Source organism: Pseudopipra pipra, chromosome 5, assembly GCF_036250125.1.
Source record: "Pseudopipra pipra isolate bDixPip1 chromosome 5, bDixPip1.hap1, whole genome shotgun sequence".
NCBI classification, from domain to species: domain Eukaryota; kingdom Metazoa; phylum Chordata; class Aves; order Passeriformes; family Pipridae; genus Pseudopipra; species Pseudopipra pipra.
In genome coordinates, this window is record NC_087553.1 from 55,739,154 (window position 1) to 55,760,011 (window position 20,858).

Genomic DNA, 20,858 nt, shown 5'->3' on the forward strand with positions numbered 1-20,858 from the left:
AATACCACGCGTTTTATTCACAGCTGTAGTGGCAGCAGCAGCAATGTTTCATCATATTTACCATATGGAAGAAAGAATAAACTGAAAAATAAATCTAACTCTCCTAGCACCATCAAACTAATATCTAAAGTCTACAGTTAAGATGCAAGAGTGCCAAACACTGTGATAGCTGAAATTTACAATCAGCAACTTAAGTTACTGAAACTTGAAAGTCTACTGAGAGCCACAAACAGCAGGGCACAAACCAATACTACAGCCACAACCCAGAATTTTCAATTAATAAACTCATTTAGCTTAGGATAATTAAATGGACATGTGTTTTTCCCCTACTGTGTAAGGGAAGCCCCTGAAATCTGTTGGGTCTAGGTTTTTAAAAATTTTTTTTGGTTTAATCTGTTAGCTTTCCAAGAAGGAATACCTGCATTAATGAGCTAAACAGTAGGTGAACAGATACATATCTCTACAACAGGGAGAACTGAGGTCACTCCAGGCACCTTCGATATTTCTTGGGACTACTATTGTCACCATATATGCAAAACAGCATCTAACCTGTAAAAGCCCATCCCATCCTCTCGCTTTTCCAACTCATCGGCTGCAACCTTCTGCAAAGTTTTACCAAAGAAAATACTCTCTTTCTTCCTGAAAGCTAGCAAAAACATAAACACCTCTGTTGTATGGATACCTGTATTGGAACATGTATTTTCCTCAAGAGAGAGGCCTAGGCTATGCCTGGGACACGAGTTATGTTCGAGCCCTGGGTTAATTAGAACTATTTTCAGAGGTGAATTCCGAGAAAGCCCCAACTGTTTAATGAAGGGGGGGGGGGAAGAAAAAAGAAAAACTGAATCTCGGCTTTTCCGCAGCTCCCCGTCAGAACCCAACAAACCCACGCCCTTATCCCCAAACACCTGGGTCAGGTACAGCAGCACGGAGAGCTCTGTCCACATCACGCTGCCACCTCCGCGACGCCCCAACCCAGGGAACGGCCATAACGAAGGTGCGAACCCGACACCTCAAAAACGGCCCCAAGGCCCGCGTTTCCCCACAAGTTCCGGCAGGGCAGGGCAGAGCAGAGAAGCGAGGGCCTCCCCGCGGGGCTCCGGCGAGAGGCGACGGGCAGGGACCTCCCAGCCTCCTCCTCCCCTCCGGAGCGGGGCCGAACGCCCCAGCCCGCCCGCTGCGAGGCGGAGTTCGCCCGCCTGCCCGCCCGGAGGCCGCCCCCGCCCAGGAGGCCCCTCGGCCTCGCCGCCCGCGGGGTCACCGGCGGGGCAGCGCCGGACCGGCCCCGGCCGCCCTTCCCCGGGGGCGCCGAGCGCCGCCCGCAACTCTCCCAGGCCCAGGGAGCGCTTTCAGAGGGGGGAGCTCCCCGGCCACCTCCCCGCCCGAGGGAGCGCTGCCCGGCGGCACCGCCGGGCTGGCAGCTGGACGGGCAGAGCCGGGCGCGTGCCAGGGGGGCGCATAGAGGGGACGCGGCCGCACCGCTCGCACCCCGCTCCTCTCCCGCGGGGCACCCGGAGAACCGCAGCACACCCTCCCCCCGCGCACCCGCCGCGACGGGGCTCGGCCCCAGCGCGGCCCCGCCGCCCCCGGCCCCGCTGACCTGCCGTGTCGTGCCGGGCGGCGGGAGCGGCGGGGCCGCCGCTGCCGGGGCGCTGCGGACGGAGCGGGCGCGGGGCGTGTTCGCGGGACAACGTGCTGCAGGAGTCAGCGCCGGGGCGGGGCCGCCGCGGGGCACCCTGGGTGCTGTAGTCCCCGCTGTCTGCCCGGGCGCGGGACAGCGGCGGCAGCGGACTACAGCTCCCAGCTGCCGGTTCCTCCTCCCTCTCTCGCCCCACGCGGCTCCTCCGCCGGCGGCCGCTCCGCTCCGGCTCTGTGTCCGCCAGGCTCCCGGCGGCCGATCGGGGCTGTACCCGCGGAGGGGCCGCCGCGGGTTATTGGGATTTCTGCGGGAGCCCCGAGGCGGAGCGGGAGCGTGCGGGAGTACCGTCAGCGGGTTTCGAAGCACCTTCAGCGTCCCTGAGAGGCAGGGGCCTTCTGGCCGGGAATTGAGCCACGTCCTCTTTGAGGCTGCTCTCCCTGGCCAGCTGAAGCAGCTCAGCGGCCGCTCTCACCCGAGCCCAGCTCGGTGCGGGAGGTCCGGCTTGGTACCGACCTCCCAGTCCTAGACTGTGAGCCAGCAGCGCCCCCCGCCAGCGGTCCTGCCGTGGCTGCCGGCGGCTGTGCTGTGCTGGCCCACGCGTGGCTGTTCTTACGAGTGCTTTGGAAATGTGTAAAGATGTGAGGGAACCCGTAGGTGTGGGACTGCACGGGGTGTCCGTGTGAAAACATGCCGTGGTCGTGGGTCTAATGGAGATTGAAATCGGAGGGAAATCACACTCCAGTCGACGTCATCTCCGAAGCCATCCGTGACTTCCTCGATGTGCAGTCCTGCTCTTGCCACGGCTGTTCTGGCGGTTCCCTTTCTCTCTTCGCAGCGGGCCTCTCTGCTGCTGGAGAAGAGTTAATGTTTCGCACACGAAACCTGAAAAATCTGCGTTGCACCACCTGTTTAAGCACAGCTGGCATTTAATCATACTTCAGATTACCAGGCTGACACATACAAATCTTTAATTGGTCAAGAAAACATTTTTTTCTGGAAAGATGTGTCGAGCTGATTATAGCGACTGATTGTTGTCTCTATCCCTTTTCCTTCTTTTTTCTGTTTCTGGTAGCTCAATGACAGTATTGCTAAAGCACCCCTTTAGTCTAAGCACACATCTGTTGTCTTAATACATTTTCATTAGAACAGATTTGAGGATATGTTTTTTGATCTTTTCTTAACTTTTCTTTGCTTCACAGCCAGGGTTAGTTTAGGATTAGGCTGAGCTTTGGAAGTATGTGGTATGTAGAAATCAAGTCCAGACATGTTGAGACAGTTGGGAATTTTACTTCCCATTTTGTGTAGTAATAGTTTCAGTTTGCTGTAAAAGCACAGAGCAGGCATTTCATCTGTGAAAATAATGAAATCAAAACACCAAGTAAGGTATAAGCTATGCAGACCTTCAGTTCTGGGGAAAAAAAGCCATCCAGTGTCTGACAGAAAAGGAAGAAAAATTCGCTTTGAGCATTTTAATCTAGTGCTGTTCAACCAATTCCAACAAACACGTTTGGGTTTTTTTTTCCCCACAACTGGTCACTGAAGGCCACCGAGAAAGATGGGACACTACTAAATAAAAGAACAAATTGGTTGCTGCTTTTGGGGAGCATGCGAGATGGCTTTCTTGGTATCCAAGGACATCTGCTCTTTGAATAGTGCCATTTCTAGATGCAGCTGTTCCCTGCTGACCACAGCTGCTTTCTTCTGAGTCTGCTTCTAATCCCACCCCTTCCACACATCGGCCTTGCCCTACCACAAGCTTTCCATGGCATTGGATCCACTGTGGGGCTGTCCTGTAGCAGGTATAACCCTGTGAATGTGTGCTAAGCAGCACGTGAGAGGCCTCGCTGCTCAGCAACCTGGATCTCAAGTTGCAGTAGTGTCTCTTACACAGCTGACTGCAGGTTTTATTCTCTTACTCAGACTTGCTCAACTATCAGTGTGTGCCAGGCTTACACAAAATTTGTTATTTGCATTATAATATATTTGGTTCAAACTGTATGTCCTAAGTGGCTGTTCTTCTTTTTTTTAGCTGCAGCTCCTCCTGCTACACCACCTCTGCACACCGCTGGTGTTTTGTGCAAACTCTGTGAATCCCTTGATAGACTATAGATGTGTTCCCAAGCTTCCCACTGCTTCAGCTGCAAAGGTTCAATGATTTTTTAGTTAGAGCTTGGGGAGCACTGCCCTAGCCTGCAGGAAGGACCTCACCTGATCTGATCTGATCTGATTGGCAAGCCCTGTCTGTGTGGGAATACCGTGAACCTTGCTGACCTGTTTTTCTTTTAGCTCATGATACTGCACCCTGATTATGTGAACAGTGTTGGTGCTTTCATGTATGATTACTTCAGGCAGTGTTTCCTTTGCTGGCTCAGCAAGAACTGCGGTGGTTGAACGTGCCTTTACAAGGACCAAGGCAAGATGCAGGTCTCTACTGACACAAAACAGTGTGGCTGGAGATTCTGCCTGTGCTATTTCAGCCTGGTCTGTGGTGCGCAACACTTCTGAAAGTGGAGAGGGAGTGCTGAGATAAGAGGAAGTTTATCAAACAGTGAAGACCTCTGCCAGCGCTATTGTTAGAGGTGCCCTTGTGCTAGGACTGTGCCAGGGATCCTTCTGAAAGCTGTGATGTCTCTGTGGGAGCCCGTGTGACTGTACTGGTCTGTATTTAGAGAGGGTTGTGGTAATTAAACGATCCATTTATTAGCAATTGCAGGATGAGTCACTGTTGTCTGCTAAGTGGCCTAGTGTAACATGTAAATTCTTAATATTTATTTTTAATACTTCAAATGTCTTCTTTAAATGTTGCCATTGACCTGGGATTGTTTTGAAATCAATGGCAAATGCCAGCAGTGAAGAGAGGGCTTGGTAGGTGATTCATGGATTTCTTCAGTGTTTCAACTCTACTGAAAATGCCCTTTTTTTTTATATTGAGACTAAGCCTCACTAAATGATTGCCAGCCACAACGCAGTATATCTGAAGTAGTTTTATTGTGTAGCGAGTCTGAAAGTCTCCTCATGCACATGCCACTGTTCTTTGGCATAGGTGTTTCCAGGATGGGGTAGGAGCAAGGACAGGAAGTTAAGTGCACTTCTGCCTGCTCTCTCTTCCTCTCTCTTTCCTTCTTTTCCTTCCATCTCTTTTTCTCTCTTCTCTTTCTTTTTCTTGACAAGTTATTTTTACATGAGGTTTCTAGAGAACTGATAGCAGTGATGGTGACATTAGCTAGAGTAGCTCAATTGTCTTCAGTGATCTCTGGTTTGTAGGCAATAGAGACCCGGTGCAACATTTGCATCAGCCTCTGAACAGATTGCCAGGGAAGTCACCAGGCTGTTTCCTGGATGGCCATAGGTCTGTCCCTGTCACAACAGGTTCTTAAGAACTTGTAATAACAAGAAATTCAACACTACCACCAAAACAACTCTACCATTAAAAACTGAGCATTAGGAAGGTTGTTCCAGCGTCTGACCTAAACTCGTGTTTGCTTGCATCCAAGTCCAATAGCTCATGCCCTGCTCTCTGTGGGTCTGGAGGACAACTTTCTTTGTCACGTCTCCTCTTGCCTTCGCTACATTAGGGAGCCTTACGATTTTCTCCACAAGTCCCACCCTCATGGACACTTGGCTGGGGGCCGTACTGCACAGTGCCTGGAAAACGCCCCTGGGCCCATCCTCGCTGACTCCCCCCAGTTCCGCAGAACTCTTCCCGCCGCCTCCGCCGTTCCCAGCCCCGGGGCCGGCCCGGGCCCACTCGGGCGGGCGGTGGCGCTGCCGCGGGGCTGCGGCGCCCTCTGGCGGCCGCCCGCCGTCAGCGCAGCAGCGGGGGCACCCCCACGTCCCACCCCCTGCCGCTTCATTTTCCTTTCCTGGCGTGACTGTGGGAGAGACCACCCATCCATTCCAGACTGCGAGGCAGAAGAAGAAAGCAGAGGCAGAATGACTACCAGCTCCGCTGAATTTATTTGACCGTCCTCCCTGGAGGAGACGCAAGTTTCTGGCATTTCATTCTCTTTCGCTGCATGTTTGTTATCTCTCAGCAAAGCACCCGAGGCCCAGCTCCGGCGTGCTTCGCTCACTCGGATCGCGAGTACGGAGTATATTCACGTTCTCCGAAACAGCAGCATCTAAACCGCGCACAAGGTGCCGAGAGGGAAGTTGGAGTGCGGTTCTGTGCGACCAGGAGGGATGCAGCCCTTCTGTCCCTCAGGCAGTGCAGAGATGGCAGCCTGCCATGGCAAGAGTGCCAGACAGACCCAGTGCCCTCTGCGGCACCAGTGTATCTGCTCCTGAGGCTGGGAAAGTCTTGGAGTTGTTCCTTCAATGCTGCTTCAACAACGAAGCTGCTGTATGTGGCTGAACTGGCTCCAACGAAGCTGATTTGGTGAATCAGGAGAACCAAACGACACACTGGACTAGCTCAACCACCTCTGGACTTTACAATTTACCCTTAAAATTTACATGAGACTTAGGGCCAGTTCATCATGAGTGGTTGCTGCAAAGGGAAACTCGGTGGTAAACTGACGACTGTGAGCAAGGCTTTAGTAGCCCAGGTCCAGCCCCAGCTGCTGTGCTGGAGAAGCATCGTGGGACAGGCAGGCGTGCAGCCCGCCTTCCCGTGCACGTGGAAGAGGATGGTGCTGCTGGCAAAGGGTCCAGAAGGGCTGCAACTCCCTTGTTCTTCCTCTGCTTCCTACTCTCTGCTCTCCCCCTTTCCATTAGCTGACCTGCAGAGCGCAGTGCAATGTAAAGGCACTCTGGTAGTTGTAGGTAATACAGCTTGGGTAGCAGAAGCTGCATCAGCACAGGGCTGTTTGTGGGATTGTTTGTGTGGGAGGCATGTGGAGCAACCAACGTGGCATTGCTGTGACAGCAAGATGGTTGTGAGACGTGGGCTTTCCTCGTCCAGGAGGCAAATCAGAGCTTCTGCTTCTCTACAGGAAAGGCGGGAAAAGAAGGCAAACCAGAGATGTGCCTCTGTGAGGGAGTCTAGGATTGCTCAAATTAATCTTTCTGTTCACCAGAGGAAACCACAAGTCCCACAACAGAGCCTAACCCCCATAAGCTTTAGAAGACAAGGAGATACAACAGAGCTATTATATATGGTCTTGTTCCTACACATGAACAATTAAATCATGCAGTGCTTTCTTCAACTAATAACAGACTGGATTAGAGCTACAGAGCAGAAAATCTGGGCTAATGCCAGTTTGCAATCCTGAACACACACTTGTCTGCCTCAGATTTGAAAGCTGTGTGGCATTATGGGAGACTTTGGGTGTAATCCCTGTAAATAAGTAAACAAATGAGTTGAAGATAAAGACCAGATAATGAAGTACTGAAAATCATTGCTAATGTCAATGTGAGATGTGGACACAAGGAATAAAATTATGGGTCCAGATCCTTGGTTTAAAGTTGTACTGAAAACGCTGGTTTTGCACTGGTACTTTTTCTGTTAAATTCCTCCCTTCTCACAAGCCTTGAGGCATACATAAACATTAACAGCTTGTTCTACAACAAATTGAGCTGGTGATTGAAAGAGAAAGGTCCTTTCTGCTCTCCACTGTTTCCCTAAGGGATCATTCAAAGCAAAGAACAGTAAGTTAATTTGAGCAGGTGGTGCAAACATTTCCCCACGTACACAATGTCCGTATGGGAAATCAGTGAAAGTGCTGTAATCAACTTGCCTGCTCATCAGCTCCTCTGTTTGCATGAGCTGTAAGAGTCCTTATGTATACATGCATTCATTTAAGGACAAGGCTTGCACAACTGAAGTCCCTGGTAAAGTTCTTTCACACTTCAGTGGCTACAGGACCTGGCTCTAGGAGCTTGCTGGGAGTCAGCTAAGGCTGGAGAGCTTCAATACTGCTAGTATTGTATTCCTTCATTTATGTAACTTGATTTTTAAAAAAACCAAGCCTGTCACATGATTACAATCCATTTCTTACTGATATCTAGGAACAGTCTGATTCACAAATCCCAGCTACTTTTGCCTTAATAAATTGCATGGAAAAGTGCTTAACTTCCCAAAGGCCCCTTCATAATGCCTTTCTCCTGAAAAAAATTAAATTGCTAGTAAAATCATTAGGCCACCTTAATGTTACCTTGAGTTTGTGTACATGTTTCAGAAGTAGGGAATAGTACAATACAGAATCAGAACCTAAAATCCAAACTTATACCTATTACATATCAGAATATTCAGTTACCTCCCATGGATTTGAGTAAAAATATCAGTTCTCATGTCTGTATCCTCTAATAGACCTTGAAATGAAAAGGTGAAGTCTCCAAAAAATAAAATGCTTTCAAATTTTCTGCAGAAAATCCTGGTGCATACACCTAAGAATAAGAGTGAAGAGAAGGAGGGAGACATCCTCAAGACAAATAAATGCTGCTTATTTGCTTTTTTGAGCTTAAGCTGAAGGTGTGGAACAGGGGGTTCTTAAACATGCTTGTGATCTGGACACAGCAATTTCATCTAAAGCCAAATGTTTTCTGAGAAGGTAGAGAACTTACTGGTTAAACACAGACAACAAGTTTGAAAAGGACTCTGTTAAAGAAAAAAAAAAGAGGTTAAAATTATCACATGATCAAAACTAACAGCTTCCATTCACCTGCTCTGGGGCTTGTGGTCCTGGTAGAGTGGTTTAAAGTTACCACCCTTCAATCAGAGTTTAGTGCCCCTAAAGAACTTGGAAGATAAAGGGCATGTGCTCCCCAGTTGCCTTTTTCTTTTAATGAGATAGTTGTCTACAAAGCTGATGGAGAACAGGGAAAGGGGGTGAATTAGAGATGGGGCAGATAACAATAGCATCTAGATCTTTTGAAGGATGATAGGAGGTAAGATAAAGCTCCTATGAAAGTTTACAGGTCTTGTTTCCTGTGTTTACTGTGGTTTTCCATCAGCCCAGTACTGCTGTACTCAAATTTGGGCTTGCTTTTAATGAGTAACCTTTCTATGCAGGGAAGAATCAAGTGTTGTATGCCTAGAGGTGCATTCTGATGTTTCTACTTGCTTAGGAAGAATAAAGTTATTGTTGTGTAGCAGAAATCCTCCTTTAGCTCAAAGATAAAGAGGCATCTTTTGAATATGTAAGATTCTGTAAGGATGGTTTACTGTATTTTTTATTTTAGGGAGGAATTAGACACTCCTGAGTTGGCTGCAATAGTCCTTGTTCCTCCTCAAGAGTAAAGAAAGAATTATGTATAGTTAAGGATCAGTGAAAATTTTCAATTCATAAGTTATGTAAAATAAGAACTCTCTTTTTCTCCAATGTTGGATATTGTAATTTTCTTATCCCTGACAAATTACAGAAAACTACCCCCCCAATTTTCTAGTCTTTTGCCAGTTTTCAAGTCTGTAGTCCAAAGTCTGGAAGTGCTATAAGGAGGTGGTTAAAATACTATTTTTAAAGGAGAAAAACAGTATCTTTTACCTTAACCTTTTTCAAAACAGTTTTTGAGGAACTGTAGTTGCTGGAAGTTAAAAAAATTCTATTTCAGACTCAGATAAATAGCTGCCCTGAAAATTTCAGCTTAGGTAGTTATGAGTCATAGAATCATTGAGTATCTTGTGTGGGAAGGGACCCACAAGGATCATCAAGTCCAACTCCCTGCTTCTTATAGGACTACCTAAAAATAAACCATATTGCTGAAAGCATTATCCAGATGCTCCTTGAACTCTGACAGTCTTGGTGCCATGACCACTTCCCTGGAGAGCCTGTTCCAGTGACCTACCACCCTCCTAGTGAAGTGTTTTCCTTATGTCCAATCTGAACTTCCCTTGATACTGCTTCATTCCATTTCCTCATGTCCTATGGCTGCTCCCCAGAGAGAGGAGATCAGCACCTCCCCCTGCCCTGCCCCCCTTGAGGAAGGTGTCAACTGTGATGAGGGCGTGCCTCAGCCTTCTCTTCTCCAAGCTGAAGAAGCCAAGTGACTTCACAAGTCATGCCCTTTGGGCCTTTCATCATCTTGGTCACTCTCCTCTGGACACACTATAATGGTTGGTTTTGTTCTTATATTGAGGCATCCAAAACTAGACATGGCACTCAAGGTGAGGCGACACCAGTGCAGAGCAGGGTGGGACAATCACCTCCCTCAACCAGCTGGTGATGCTTTGCCTGATCCACCCCAGGAGATGGTTGGCCTCCCTGGCTGCCAGGGCTCACTGCTGACTCGTATTTCAACTTATCATTGACCTAAAACCCCAGATCTCTTTCTAAGGGAGTACTCTCTAGCCTCTTGTCTCACAGTGTTATGTGTAACGAGGATTACCCCATAGATGGAGAATCCTGCATTTGCTCTTGTTAAATTTCATATGGATAATGATTGTCAAGCTCTCTAGTCTATCTTGATCTCTCTGTAAGGCCTTTCTGCCCTCAAGGGGGTCCTCAGTTCCTCCTAGTTTAGTATCATCATCATACTTAATGTAGATTCTATTCCAGCATGTAAATAATTTATAAAAACATTAAAGAGAACTGGCCCTAAAATTGAGCCCTGGGGCAACCCAGGTACTTGGCTGCCAGCCTGATGTAACCCCATTTACTATAACTCTTTGAACCTGACCCATCAATCGTTCACCCAATGTATTATGGACTCATCTAGCTGTGTGCTGGGCATTTATCCTGAAGGATACTGTGAGATGCAGTATCAAAAGCTGTGCTGAAATAAAAAAAAAACCCACATCTACTGCCTTCCCTCGGTCAGCTAGATGGGTGATCTTGTCATAAAAGAGAAATTAAGTTAGTTAAGCAGGAGTTTTCCCTCATGAACCTGTGAGATCAGTAACTTTAAAAATTCATGAAAATTGTCTCACAAAAAAAAAAAAAAAAAAGGAAAGTTTTCAGCAGTCCTTCATATAGGAAACTCCAGGAAAATAGTTCTCATAATCTCTATCACGTTAATTAATGCTTTATTGCATACAGGCAAGCTATAGAATGAATAGTGCAACAGGCATTTTTCAAAGAAAGTTACAGTAAGAATGTTTAAGGTTTTACCATCTCAGGAGAGCTAAACAAGATTCTTCATATCTGAATATCAGAGAAGACAGGCAGGCTGACAAATGATTGCCCTGATTAAAGCAACAATGCCAGTGTGGTGTGTTGTTTGCACATGGACTGTTTCCTTTGAATAAGCTTTTTCTGACCTTTACAGCAGGTAAGAGCAATGCTTGCTTGAGGACAGCGCACTTCATGTGAGCAATTCAAGGAAGCTGTAAAAGTCCATGGATCTGGACCCCAAGGCTTGGAAAATCCTCTGTTCCTCTACTGTTGTTGTGTTACAGGAATGCTCTAACCATTCACCTCAGCAAGGACACAGGTTTCAGTGACCCCAGGATAAGAGTCTGTGTCTCATGGTGCTCTTTAACCAGTCACACAGAGTGTATGTGGTCACCTTGTCCTCTACCTGTGATGGCAATATCTGCCAAAACACAGAAACACAGCAGAGACAAAGAAGATACCTGTGCAGGTGGGAATCAGCTGGAATACCTGCCTTTTCACTGCACCTCAGTTTTCTGCTAGATGCTTAGCCATGGCAATTATCCATGGGATTTCCCAGTTCCTCATTCAGGGACCCAGAATGCATAAAGATTGCTTGTAACCAAATATTCCTTTTCCCCATCAACCTTGTGTCAAACACCAGTACGAAGCAAGGGACTACTGGTAGATATTTGTTGATACAAACACATTACAGGCAACATATTGATCACCTTTACACATCAGGCTGCATGCACTGTAATTTTAATATAATTGGCAATGACAGGTGTTCATTCTATAAAGCTCCACTGAGAATATTACTAAAAATTCTACTGTCCATTGATTACATATAAAAATAAAATTACATGGTGTATTGTGGTCTATTGTATGCATCCAGAGAGGAGCAGTCTTCTCCCTTACACCACTATCCTGCATCAGCATATATGAGCTGAAAGCCTCCAGTGTTATGATAAAACTAGACAGAGAAGTGGTTGTGCTGTGCAACATGACTCCCTAATTTACTCTAATTTATTCTGTTTTGGATTGGCTACTCCACGATTGGTATCATGGCATTTGTTTAAGATAAGATAGGAAAAGAAAAAGCGGTTTAAAGAAGCAAGGTCTTTAGCTTTCAAACCCAGCAGAGGTGATAAAAAATTACACCAATCAAGTGAAAAATAGAAGAGGTTTTTGCTACAGCAAATCTTGAAAATCTCATTCATATATGGAAATCTGTATTGATAAGTGTATATAAGTATTATATGAATGATGACTTGCTAAGTACACTTAGCTGCTGTCAATATGTGCATTTTGTAGATCCCATTAAATACTTGATACCCTCAGCTCCTAATCCAGCAAGTGGAAACTGAGAATTAGTAGAAATTCAAATCTTTTTAAGATCAAATGTAAAATTTGGCAGTGTTTAATCTTGTCTTGTCTTCCCATTGCTTCCTGAAATGAAAAGTTTAAAGACCTACTTCTTTTTTTTATTCCTTTGACATGGTATTTTAATACTTTGCCACAAACCTAGCTTGCATACCATTTTGATATAGTAGAGTTGAAACATATCTGATGTCCAGCACATAATAATTTCCTGTGTGGTAACTGGAAAGTGCACTGAATTTTCCACTACAGACTTGCTCGAGGCATGGATCATATTTTCCTGTAGTTATGGTGAAGGTACAGCTAAAATAAAATTTTGTACTCTATTTTAAGGTTAAAAAACTCATTAGAAGTAAATCATTAATCCAAAGAAGATCTGATCATTGCTATTAATAGTAAAGTAGATGCCCATATGCCCTATATTTTGACTACTTCTACCTGGTGTAATGCATCCCAAGATACCTGTACAAGCCTGTTCTAAAGTGTTTTGCCCATCTGCTTTCACTGCAGGGAATTGTAAGGGTAACAGGAAATACTGGTTACTGGTGTTCTTTATTGGTGTTGAAGCCTGTTGAAACTGAGACAGGCTTCAACAGTGCCTGCAGTGAGCATTCACAAGTTTGTACTATGAAAAGGGTCTGTAGCCCCTCATTAGCACTGCCCAACATAGCTAGTCTAGCCCTTCTCCTGTGGATTTCAGCTGTTTGTGATCCAAGACCTAGTTCTGATAGCACTAGCTCTGAGAAACTTCTGAAAAAATTGCTCCATCATGAGAAAGTACAGTGACATGAGATAAGAAACGCAAAACAGCAGCTGGTAGTTTTGAGATATGGCTAGTTGGCAGTTCAAGGATTCAAAAGGAAAAAACACTGCTATAGAAAGGTGTAAAAACCTAAGAGAGAAAACAGGTGGCTGGAATATGGCAACCCATTTCAGAGACAGCAAGGACTTTTCTCTGCATGGCTGACAGATGGCTGGCCAGCAGAGACTCATTGCTTCAGAAGAAATACAGCTTCAGGAATGTCACCTTCAGAGCTCCCAAAACAGAATGTTCACTTAGGTGTGAAACTGTGAAAATTATCACCTTTTAGCCTTTGGTTATGAAATTCCACACCTGCAGACCTCTAGTTTGTCTTTGCCATGAGCTTTTATTCTTCACTGTCAATATAACTCGTATTACTCATAGTGCTAAAATGAGTAATATTATGCAATGTACTGGGGAGCACTTCTATAGCATGGAAATCATCATTCCTAAAACATCTTGACATGAAGATCTGGGAATCTTTAGAGAAGATTTGAGAATCTGAAGAATTAGTTCAGACTTGATCTGTCAAGAAAATGATGAAGAGCCTAAAGTTGTAAAATGGTGAAAGAGAACCTGCAAAACACAGGAATGATAACATCCTCCTTCTATTTAAATTATGAAGGCCTCTAATAATTGGAACAGGTGATGTTCCAATTATGATTATTTTATATTAATGCTTTGGCAACTATGAGTTTCTAATTGTATGTTACACAAGTGTATTAAAATGTGATACATAAAGCAACTCCCTTCCTTCCCTAATTCTGTAGCAGAAAGAAACCAACCAAATGCTCCCAGTGAAACAATTAAACCTCAGAATTCAGTCCCAAAGGAGTTTGACAGAGATGTGAACCACAGGGTACTCTGACCTGATTTTTTGGTCTGACTGTTGCATATACAAACTAAACCTCTCAATCTCACTTGAAGTTGTAGCAGTGGAAATTCAAACAAGTGTAGTATTGTCCCAGGATAAGGAATTATGGGGAAAAGAAAAAGAAAAAAAAGACTGACAATTTGAAGTGCACAGTGATCCAGTAAACTGCAGAGATTAAAGATCTTTCACCAATGAATGAAAATGAAATAAACATTTTATCAATATAAACATTATAGAACTCTGATAGTATATTAGCATATGACAAAATTAATTCCTCGAGCACCTGAAGACATATAAAAGTTAGCTCTATGTGTTGCAATGCTTTGAGTAGTTTCTGTATTCAGTGCAAAGACCCATAGTAAGGAAGATGGCACAAAATCTTGAACTGAAGAGTGCTACATACCTCTTGTGGTGTTGTCAAGAAAGGCTAAAGAGAAACTAGTCTCTTAGTATGGTCAAAGGCTCATTAAGCAGTGAATTACCACTGGGGATGCTACTCTACCTCTGACTTATTTTTGGTTTTGTTGTTGTTTGTTTGTTTGTTTTCAATCTGGCTTGTAGGAGTAGCATATCTTTTGCAATGAAACCGCATCGATGGTGGAATCTCTTCTCAGACCTTCCTGGGCTGCTTGTTATATAACAGTGCCTGGCCGTGCTTTAATGCCTTCTCAGCGGCTCAGTGTTATCAGGGGCTAAATCAAATGAATATTTAACAGGGTCAGGTCCCCGGAAAAATAGTTTCCATCTGGGAAAATCTAAACTGACTGACTGACTGAATGTGTAGTTAGTTAATATTCAGGTACTGATCTATGCTTATTTCTACCAAGTGTCCTATTAGGATGGCTTGATGCAGTATAAGAAATAAACCCAAAACCTGTCGTTTCATAGATTTCTTAGGCTTCCTGTTGGTTATTTGTGTGTTTTTTAGGTGTTACTCCTAATGCTTATAAGAAAAACCTTAGTCCCTTGCCCAGGGCTGGAGCATATTCCACTGAAGTTTAATCTCGAGCTTTCCGCCAGCAGAATCTTTTCAGCTGAGGGTCTGCAGTGCCGCGGGCAGAGGGAGCTGCTGGTCCACCTACACGCACCCATTTACTTCACCTCAAACCTCGGGAAAGAGCCCTAAGGAGTGCCTGTACGGGCTCTTCTCTGCGGGTACCGCTGTTTGCTGGGTACGCACTAATCTGAGGAGGCTGCTCGACTCTAAGAGGCTGGGGAGAGGGGAGGAGCCCCCGGGAGCCCCCGGTACGGCACGGGGAGACGAGAGCGGTCCCTGGCCCGGCAGGCTGCCCGCTGGGGCCGGCTCGTCCCGCTCCGCCGAGCCCCTCAGGACGGACAAGCACCTCCGCCGCGGCCGCGCCCCCGCCCGGGCCCTCAAAAAGGGGACGGGGCGGAGGAGAGGCGAGACTCGCACCGGCTGCCGCGGGGGAGCTGCGCCGGGCCCGCACCCACGGCTGCCCGGGGAACTGCCGGGACCCGCCCGCACCTCGAACACCGCCGAGGCTCCCGCTGCTCCGTGCTGCTCCGTGCTGCTCCGTGCTGCTCCGTGCTGCTCCGTGCTGCTCGGCGGCATCGACTGCACCGGCAGCACCGGCGGCACCGACGGCCGCGGGACACCCGCACCGCCCAGCGGTACCGACGGCACCGACAGCCGAGGTTCCCCCGCACCGTGACCGCCACCGCCCGCCCGCCGGCACCAGGGCCCAAGGGCACCATGACCCTGCTCAAGCTGTCCCTCATGGCCTTCAGCTTCGTCTTCTGGGCAGCGGGGCTGACCATGCTCATCATCGGCCTCTGGGCCAAGGTGTCTCTGGGCAGCTACCTGGCGCTGTCGGCCAGCGACTATCCCAGCGCCCCTGCCATCCTCTTAGCCACCGGCGCCGCCGTCATCATCTGGGGCTTCCTGGGATGCTTCGGCGCCGCCACGGAACACCGGGGGCTCCTGCGCGCCTACAGCGCGTTCCTGACGGTCGTGCTGGCGGCCGGGCTGGCGGCCGGGCTCTCCGCGCTACTGTATCGCCAGACCCTGGCGCACGGCTTCCAGGAGGGGCTGCGCCAGGCACTGCTGGCATACGGGGAGGATGAGCGGGTGGCGGACGCCCTGGACGCGCTGCAGCGCGCCTTGTCCTGCTGCGGGGTGCAGAGCTACCGCGACTGGCTCGCCTCGCCCTGGGGGCTGGAGCAGAACGGGTCGGTGCCACTCAGTTGCTGCCGGGCCCGCCGGGGCTGCCAGCGCAGCCCGCCCGACGCTCGCAGGCTGCACCGCGACGGCTGCTTCGCCAAGGTGTCGGCCTTCGTCGGCAGCAACATGTCTTATGTTGCCACCGCTGCCCTGGGACTGGCACTGCTGCAGCTCATCGGCATTGTGCTGGCCTGCTTGCTGGCTGCCCGCGTCCCTGCTGGCCTGCTGGGCACCACCACCCCTCGCTGAGGTCCCCCCACTCCTGTCCCTTGTCCTCTCCAGCTCCCTTCTTTCCTCTAGAACTGAGTGCACCCCACTGGGAAAATCCTCCCTTCATATACACCACTTTCACCTGAGCATCCTTCTCCAGGCTCCATTTCTCCTCTGGAGCCCTTGTCAGATGTGTGTCAATGCTACGGGCATCTCCACAACCCTTCAGAAGGGAAGGTGCTGGGAAGATATCTCCTGGCCTGGCCATGTCCCACTGCTCTCCTGGAGCCTCTGGATTTTTTCTGCAGAGAGTGGTGGCAGCACGGACAGACAGGGCTCTGGGGCAGCAGGGGCTCCTGGGGCAAGGCTGACTGGTTTTCTGGGTGATGTAAATACCCAAGACACTGAAATGTGAGGCAGGAAAGAGGAGAGGGTTTGGGAGAGCAAGAGAGGTGTCTCTCAACATTACACTATATGAGTATTCCTTGGAGACTGGAAAATGGTGTTACTGGAAAACTGCTAGAGTGCACGAGGGGCAGGTCTGGTCCAGGGGCACCTAGGTAGCCATGCCAGAAGCTGACACTGGGAACTGCTTGAGGGACTGTCCAGCGTCGTGCACCCCATTGCTGCCAAGATTTTCCACCATTGCTGTGAGCGGATTCAAGCTGCCACGGGTGCTTTTCCTGCCGTGGTGTTTCCAATGCTGATCTCGATCTAAAGGTGGAGCTGCAGCTCTGTTACTCCCTCCTTCAGGATGTGCCTATCCTCTTAGCCAGTGCGTCGCCGATTATGTCTTTGCAGGGCTGCAAAGACCTTAAACGCGGGTCCTTGTCATTCAAGAAGATGGCAAAGGCTCTAGGATCAGATCTAACGAGGGATGGCAAGAGAAGGAAAGGGCTCGTTACCCTTCGGAAGTTTCTTTTGGACTTTTGAAGTGAACTTTAGGGTGAGTGGAACAGACTGTTTTACAGAAGGGTTTCTACAAACAGCCCTCAGACTCTGACATTTTTCCTTTCTCAAAGGATCTGTCTCTGAAGTGTGCCCCCACCTACATTTTTGAAGCCAGATCTGTACAACCTGAGAGTAAATGGAGGACCCCCAAGACTTGCTATCCTGAGTTTGCTTAGATCAGATAGCAGTACAAATCTACAGGATTTTGGTTTTTTTCACAACAGTTCTGGGTTTGCATTTGGAGTTTGAGAAAAAGCAAGCCCTGCACTTGAGAGGGTCCTGAACTTTCAGAGCTTCACTCCTGCTTCTTCCCATGTCCTTAAAATCTGTGAACTCGACTTTTACATGTTTCTCTACCTCGCAGCACAAAGACATGCCCCTCTTACCCAGCAAACTGGGGAAGAAGAATTTCAGAAAAGAGCCAGGAACCACAAAGGAACTCCAGGATGTGGCATCTCTCAGGAATGTGACTAGCAAAGCTGTGGAGAATGGTCAAATGCCAACAAATACAAGCAGGGCAAGAAATCTTGAGTGAAAAAGATGACTAATAGCTTCATGGGAGGAATGGTGTAACCTTGGGGGAAAGGGGATTAACATCATCCCTTTTTTCAGATATTAGGTGGCTGTTTAGCTATGAAAATCACATTCCAGATAAAGAGTGCAATGCGAACAGCCTTCTCAGTCATTTGGGTATTTATCTGCACAGGTGAACCCTGGAAATTTGTTGAAAATCTCTCTTTATAGAGAAAACAATGCTTCATTGTTAGGGCTGATGTTTGTTGTTTATTATTTACATAATGTATTTTTAAATTTTTGTTTGTAAATGTCCCTTTTTTTTTTAATTATGCATTAGTGGAACCCCTGTTATTTTCTGGAAGTCAACATTATTTTGTACAATTTTAACAATGGACAAAAAGTATAGTTGTTATAGGTACTTGAGAAATGAAGTTTAGCAAATGCTAAGAGCAAAATAAATCACTATTTCAACTCCAATAAAGTATTTACATTTCTGTATGTCTCCACATGGTTCAACTAAGTGCAAATGAAATGAAGTGTACATTGAAATGTAAAGACAGTAGAACGTTGTAGTTTTTGGTTTTGTTTTTTCCAGAAATCCATCATAGAAGCAATAAAACAGGTGTTGTGGGGAGTATGGGAAAGGGAAATGGAGTTGCACTGGGTTTATTAAAAAAATATTCTTTATTGGAGTCAATAGGCTCTGAAAATTTACAAGAATATGATATTGCTCTTTTTTTACTCCACTGATTACTAAAATTATTTCTGATTTTCACCCTTATTGCTTTGTATGACACGTAGCAGTCAGTCAGAATGAAGTACACTGTTAAAACACATTCAAGCAAAACCCTTGTGCAGATATGCAATTCAGTGAATTTGTTCGGGTTTTAAGTTGCTGAGAATATCAAAGTAGGAATGAAACTAAGTTTCAAGCGTACAAATGTATGTCTGTATGATGGTCCAGTCTGAATCTGAGGACATCAACTTAGTGTAATGAATAATTAAAAATGTAAACCATCACTCTGCACTCTTGGCCTCACTGAAATAGGATAAACCTTGGCAGCGACAATGTAAATGCTAAGTATACTTATAGCATCAAAGATTTCATGGACTGGCTGTGACTGTTAGTTGAATGTTTATTGCCAGTTCCTGGAATTAACAACATTAACTTCTGTAGATGTGTGAAAGAAGTGTCATTCTTCTCTAATTAATTCCCAAAATAAGAGATTCCCAGTAGCTCTTTGAGTTGTCCTGAATTCTTTGTGCCCAGTGCCCAAATCTTACTTTAATTTTAAAATTTATCTAGATTCAGTATTATTTTGTTCTGGATGGCCAGAATAACTGTAACTGGAAAATTAAGTTAGAGTGGACAGCGCTACCTACTGCTTGCTGGAATATGTATTTGTTTTCTGTCATTCTTTCAAATTTAAATTCTCTCATCCAAATGGCATATTACACTAAAGATGAGTCCATCTTTTAAGAAAAGCTAATATCAATTTTAAAATTGGTGGTTATTCAAATTAGTGTAGGAGCAAGCTGTGTTGCAGTTGTAGAAACAATAGCTCTGTTGTTTGGACAAAGTGAGATTTAGGATTAACAAGGGTGGTAAGATTAGACTCTTGTTATGAAACAAGGACTATTTTATAACATTGATCTAGAATGCCAAGAATACAAATCTTTCAAACTTCAAAAGTGGTTGACATTTTGTCCAACGTGAATTATTTACTGTAGCTGAACTCTGTGTTACAGATAATCAGAACTTAAAATGGCCTCTATAACTGAGGCCAGTTTGTGAATTTTTAGATAAGAGATGGCTTTCCTGGAATTAGAAAACTTAAACAGTAACAGTAAGATTGAGTAGGTCAGAGAAGAAAAAAGGTTACTTTTGTTAAAGTGTAGTTTTCATGTTTATTTATGTATTCATCTTCTTTATCGTTATCTTCTTTCTTCTGGGGAAAATACAATCATGTGCTATCATTAAGCAGCTGATATTGTATAAAACCAAGAATAGTACTCATCTAAGATTTCCACAGATAAATTACAGTAAAGGTGCTCTTTTTCTTAAATCCAATAACCTACAGGAGATTTTGATAAATCAGGTGGCATAGGAACTGAGAAGGAAATGCAGTGTTTTCCCAATTGAATGTTTGAGGTTCCAATAAAAAAGGCATATCCATGGAAAATTTGGGCACCTAAGAAGTCTTACCGCAGTCTTGTTCTGAAGCACCACAAAATATTGGTCAGGAACTTAAAATATAAGTCACACAACTAATAGAATTCAATACTTTCTTTTAATCTGAAAAGACTTTTGACCACTGTAGTTAATACTTCATTGGTCATGCACCCATTATGCTCCAAAATGGTAAAAATACATATTTCTTCTCAACTCTATTTGATTCAAGCACACAAATTTCACTCTGTTCAATATGCGATTTTAGTTTGCTTTTCTCAGTAGTTGTGCTGGAGTATTATGTCATGTTACCTGGCATAGTGTGCTTGTGTTTCAGTAATCCCAGGTACTGTCATTCTTGCCTAGAAACTTTCAAAATAGATAGAGGTGGAGGCTTGCCAGATGCAGTAGCCCCTTGACTTTCAGTGCAGAGTTCAGCCAAAATAATAATAAAAGTAAAGGACAAATCCAACAGCTAAATATACCTGTCTCATAATTTTGAATAGATCTGCTCACTGGAACTGTTAAAGGAAACACCAGGAGGACTAGGGAGTAAGCAGAATTGGAAATTCATTAATATTGCAAAACTTTCCACCAGTGTGGCATGTTCACTCTTTCTTGTCCATTTTGCCCTTCCGCCTACCTCTGTAACTCCACTTCTTATGCCTGGAGCATAATTATCTGTAACTCTCATCTCAGTTATTAGTGTTCTGCTGCCTTAGGAGTTCCCTTGAACCAACTCCTCTTTCTTTTTCTAGCTTCACATCCCAGGAGTCAAGCAGTCCTTCCAGGTCTGAGCTCCTTGTTGGATATGTTTGTCGCAGATCCGAAGGGGAAGAGGGGACAGGACACGAGAGTGGGTGCAAGCAGACTTGTTTATTCAGGCGTGTGCCCGATCCTTAAACGTCCCGCCAGGGGAAGGGGGCAGAACATCGGGAGGGCTATCAGACAGACAAATGGGGGAGCAAATCAGAACAGGGCACAGGCAAAAGGGGGAGGAGGAAGCCTGGGGATGTGCAGTTGTGCACTGTGTAGCATGAATACAGTGAAACCACATAATAACAGTAAAGTCCATTCAATCGCTGTACATATTTTTCCATTTCCGGAATTGTTCCCATTCTGATTCCTGGTCCTTGACATCTGTTTTTGAAAAGAAGTGTCTTGA

At 46.0% G+C, this 20,858-nt stretch overlaps 2 protein-coding genes across 4 annotated transcripts in view; one reads left to right on the plus strand and one right to left on the minus strand.

Annotated features, from left to right (window-relative positions):
• Window positions 1–1,709, minus strand: part of TRABD (TraB domain containing) — a 32,780-nt gene extending 31,071 nt beyond the window's left edge. For 2 of the 3 annotated variants that reach the window (XR_010430883.1, XM_064656195.1), the window contains exon 1: window positions 1,601–1,709. The gene's annotated coding sequence lies outside the window, so the exon portion shown is untranslated. Of the gene's footprint in view, window positions 1–908; window positions 1,156–1,600 lie in introns of those variants that run through there. The other variant, XM_064656196.1, reaches the window with a different exon arrangement.
• A 13,512-nt stretch (window positions 1,710–15,221) lies between these two features.
• LOC135414894 (tetraspanin-7-like) lies at window positions 15,222–20,504 on the plus strand. The gene has a single exon (XM_064656201.1). The coding sequence runs from the start codon at window positions 15,379–15,381 to the stop codon at window positions 16,093–16,095; it is 717 nt and encodes a 238-aa protein (XP_064512271.1). The 5' UTR covers window positions 15,222–15,378; the 3' UTR covers window positions 16,096–20,504.
• Window positions 20,505–20,858: the final 354 nt, after the last annotated feature.

Bases quoted from the DNA above. Each gene is read 5' to 3' on its own strand.
- LOC135414894 (XM_064656201.1), top strand. From the start codon at position 15,379: ATGACCCTGCTCAAGCTGTCCCTCATGGCCTTCAGCTTCGTCTTCTGG.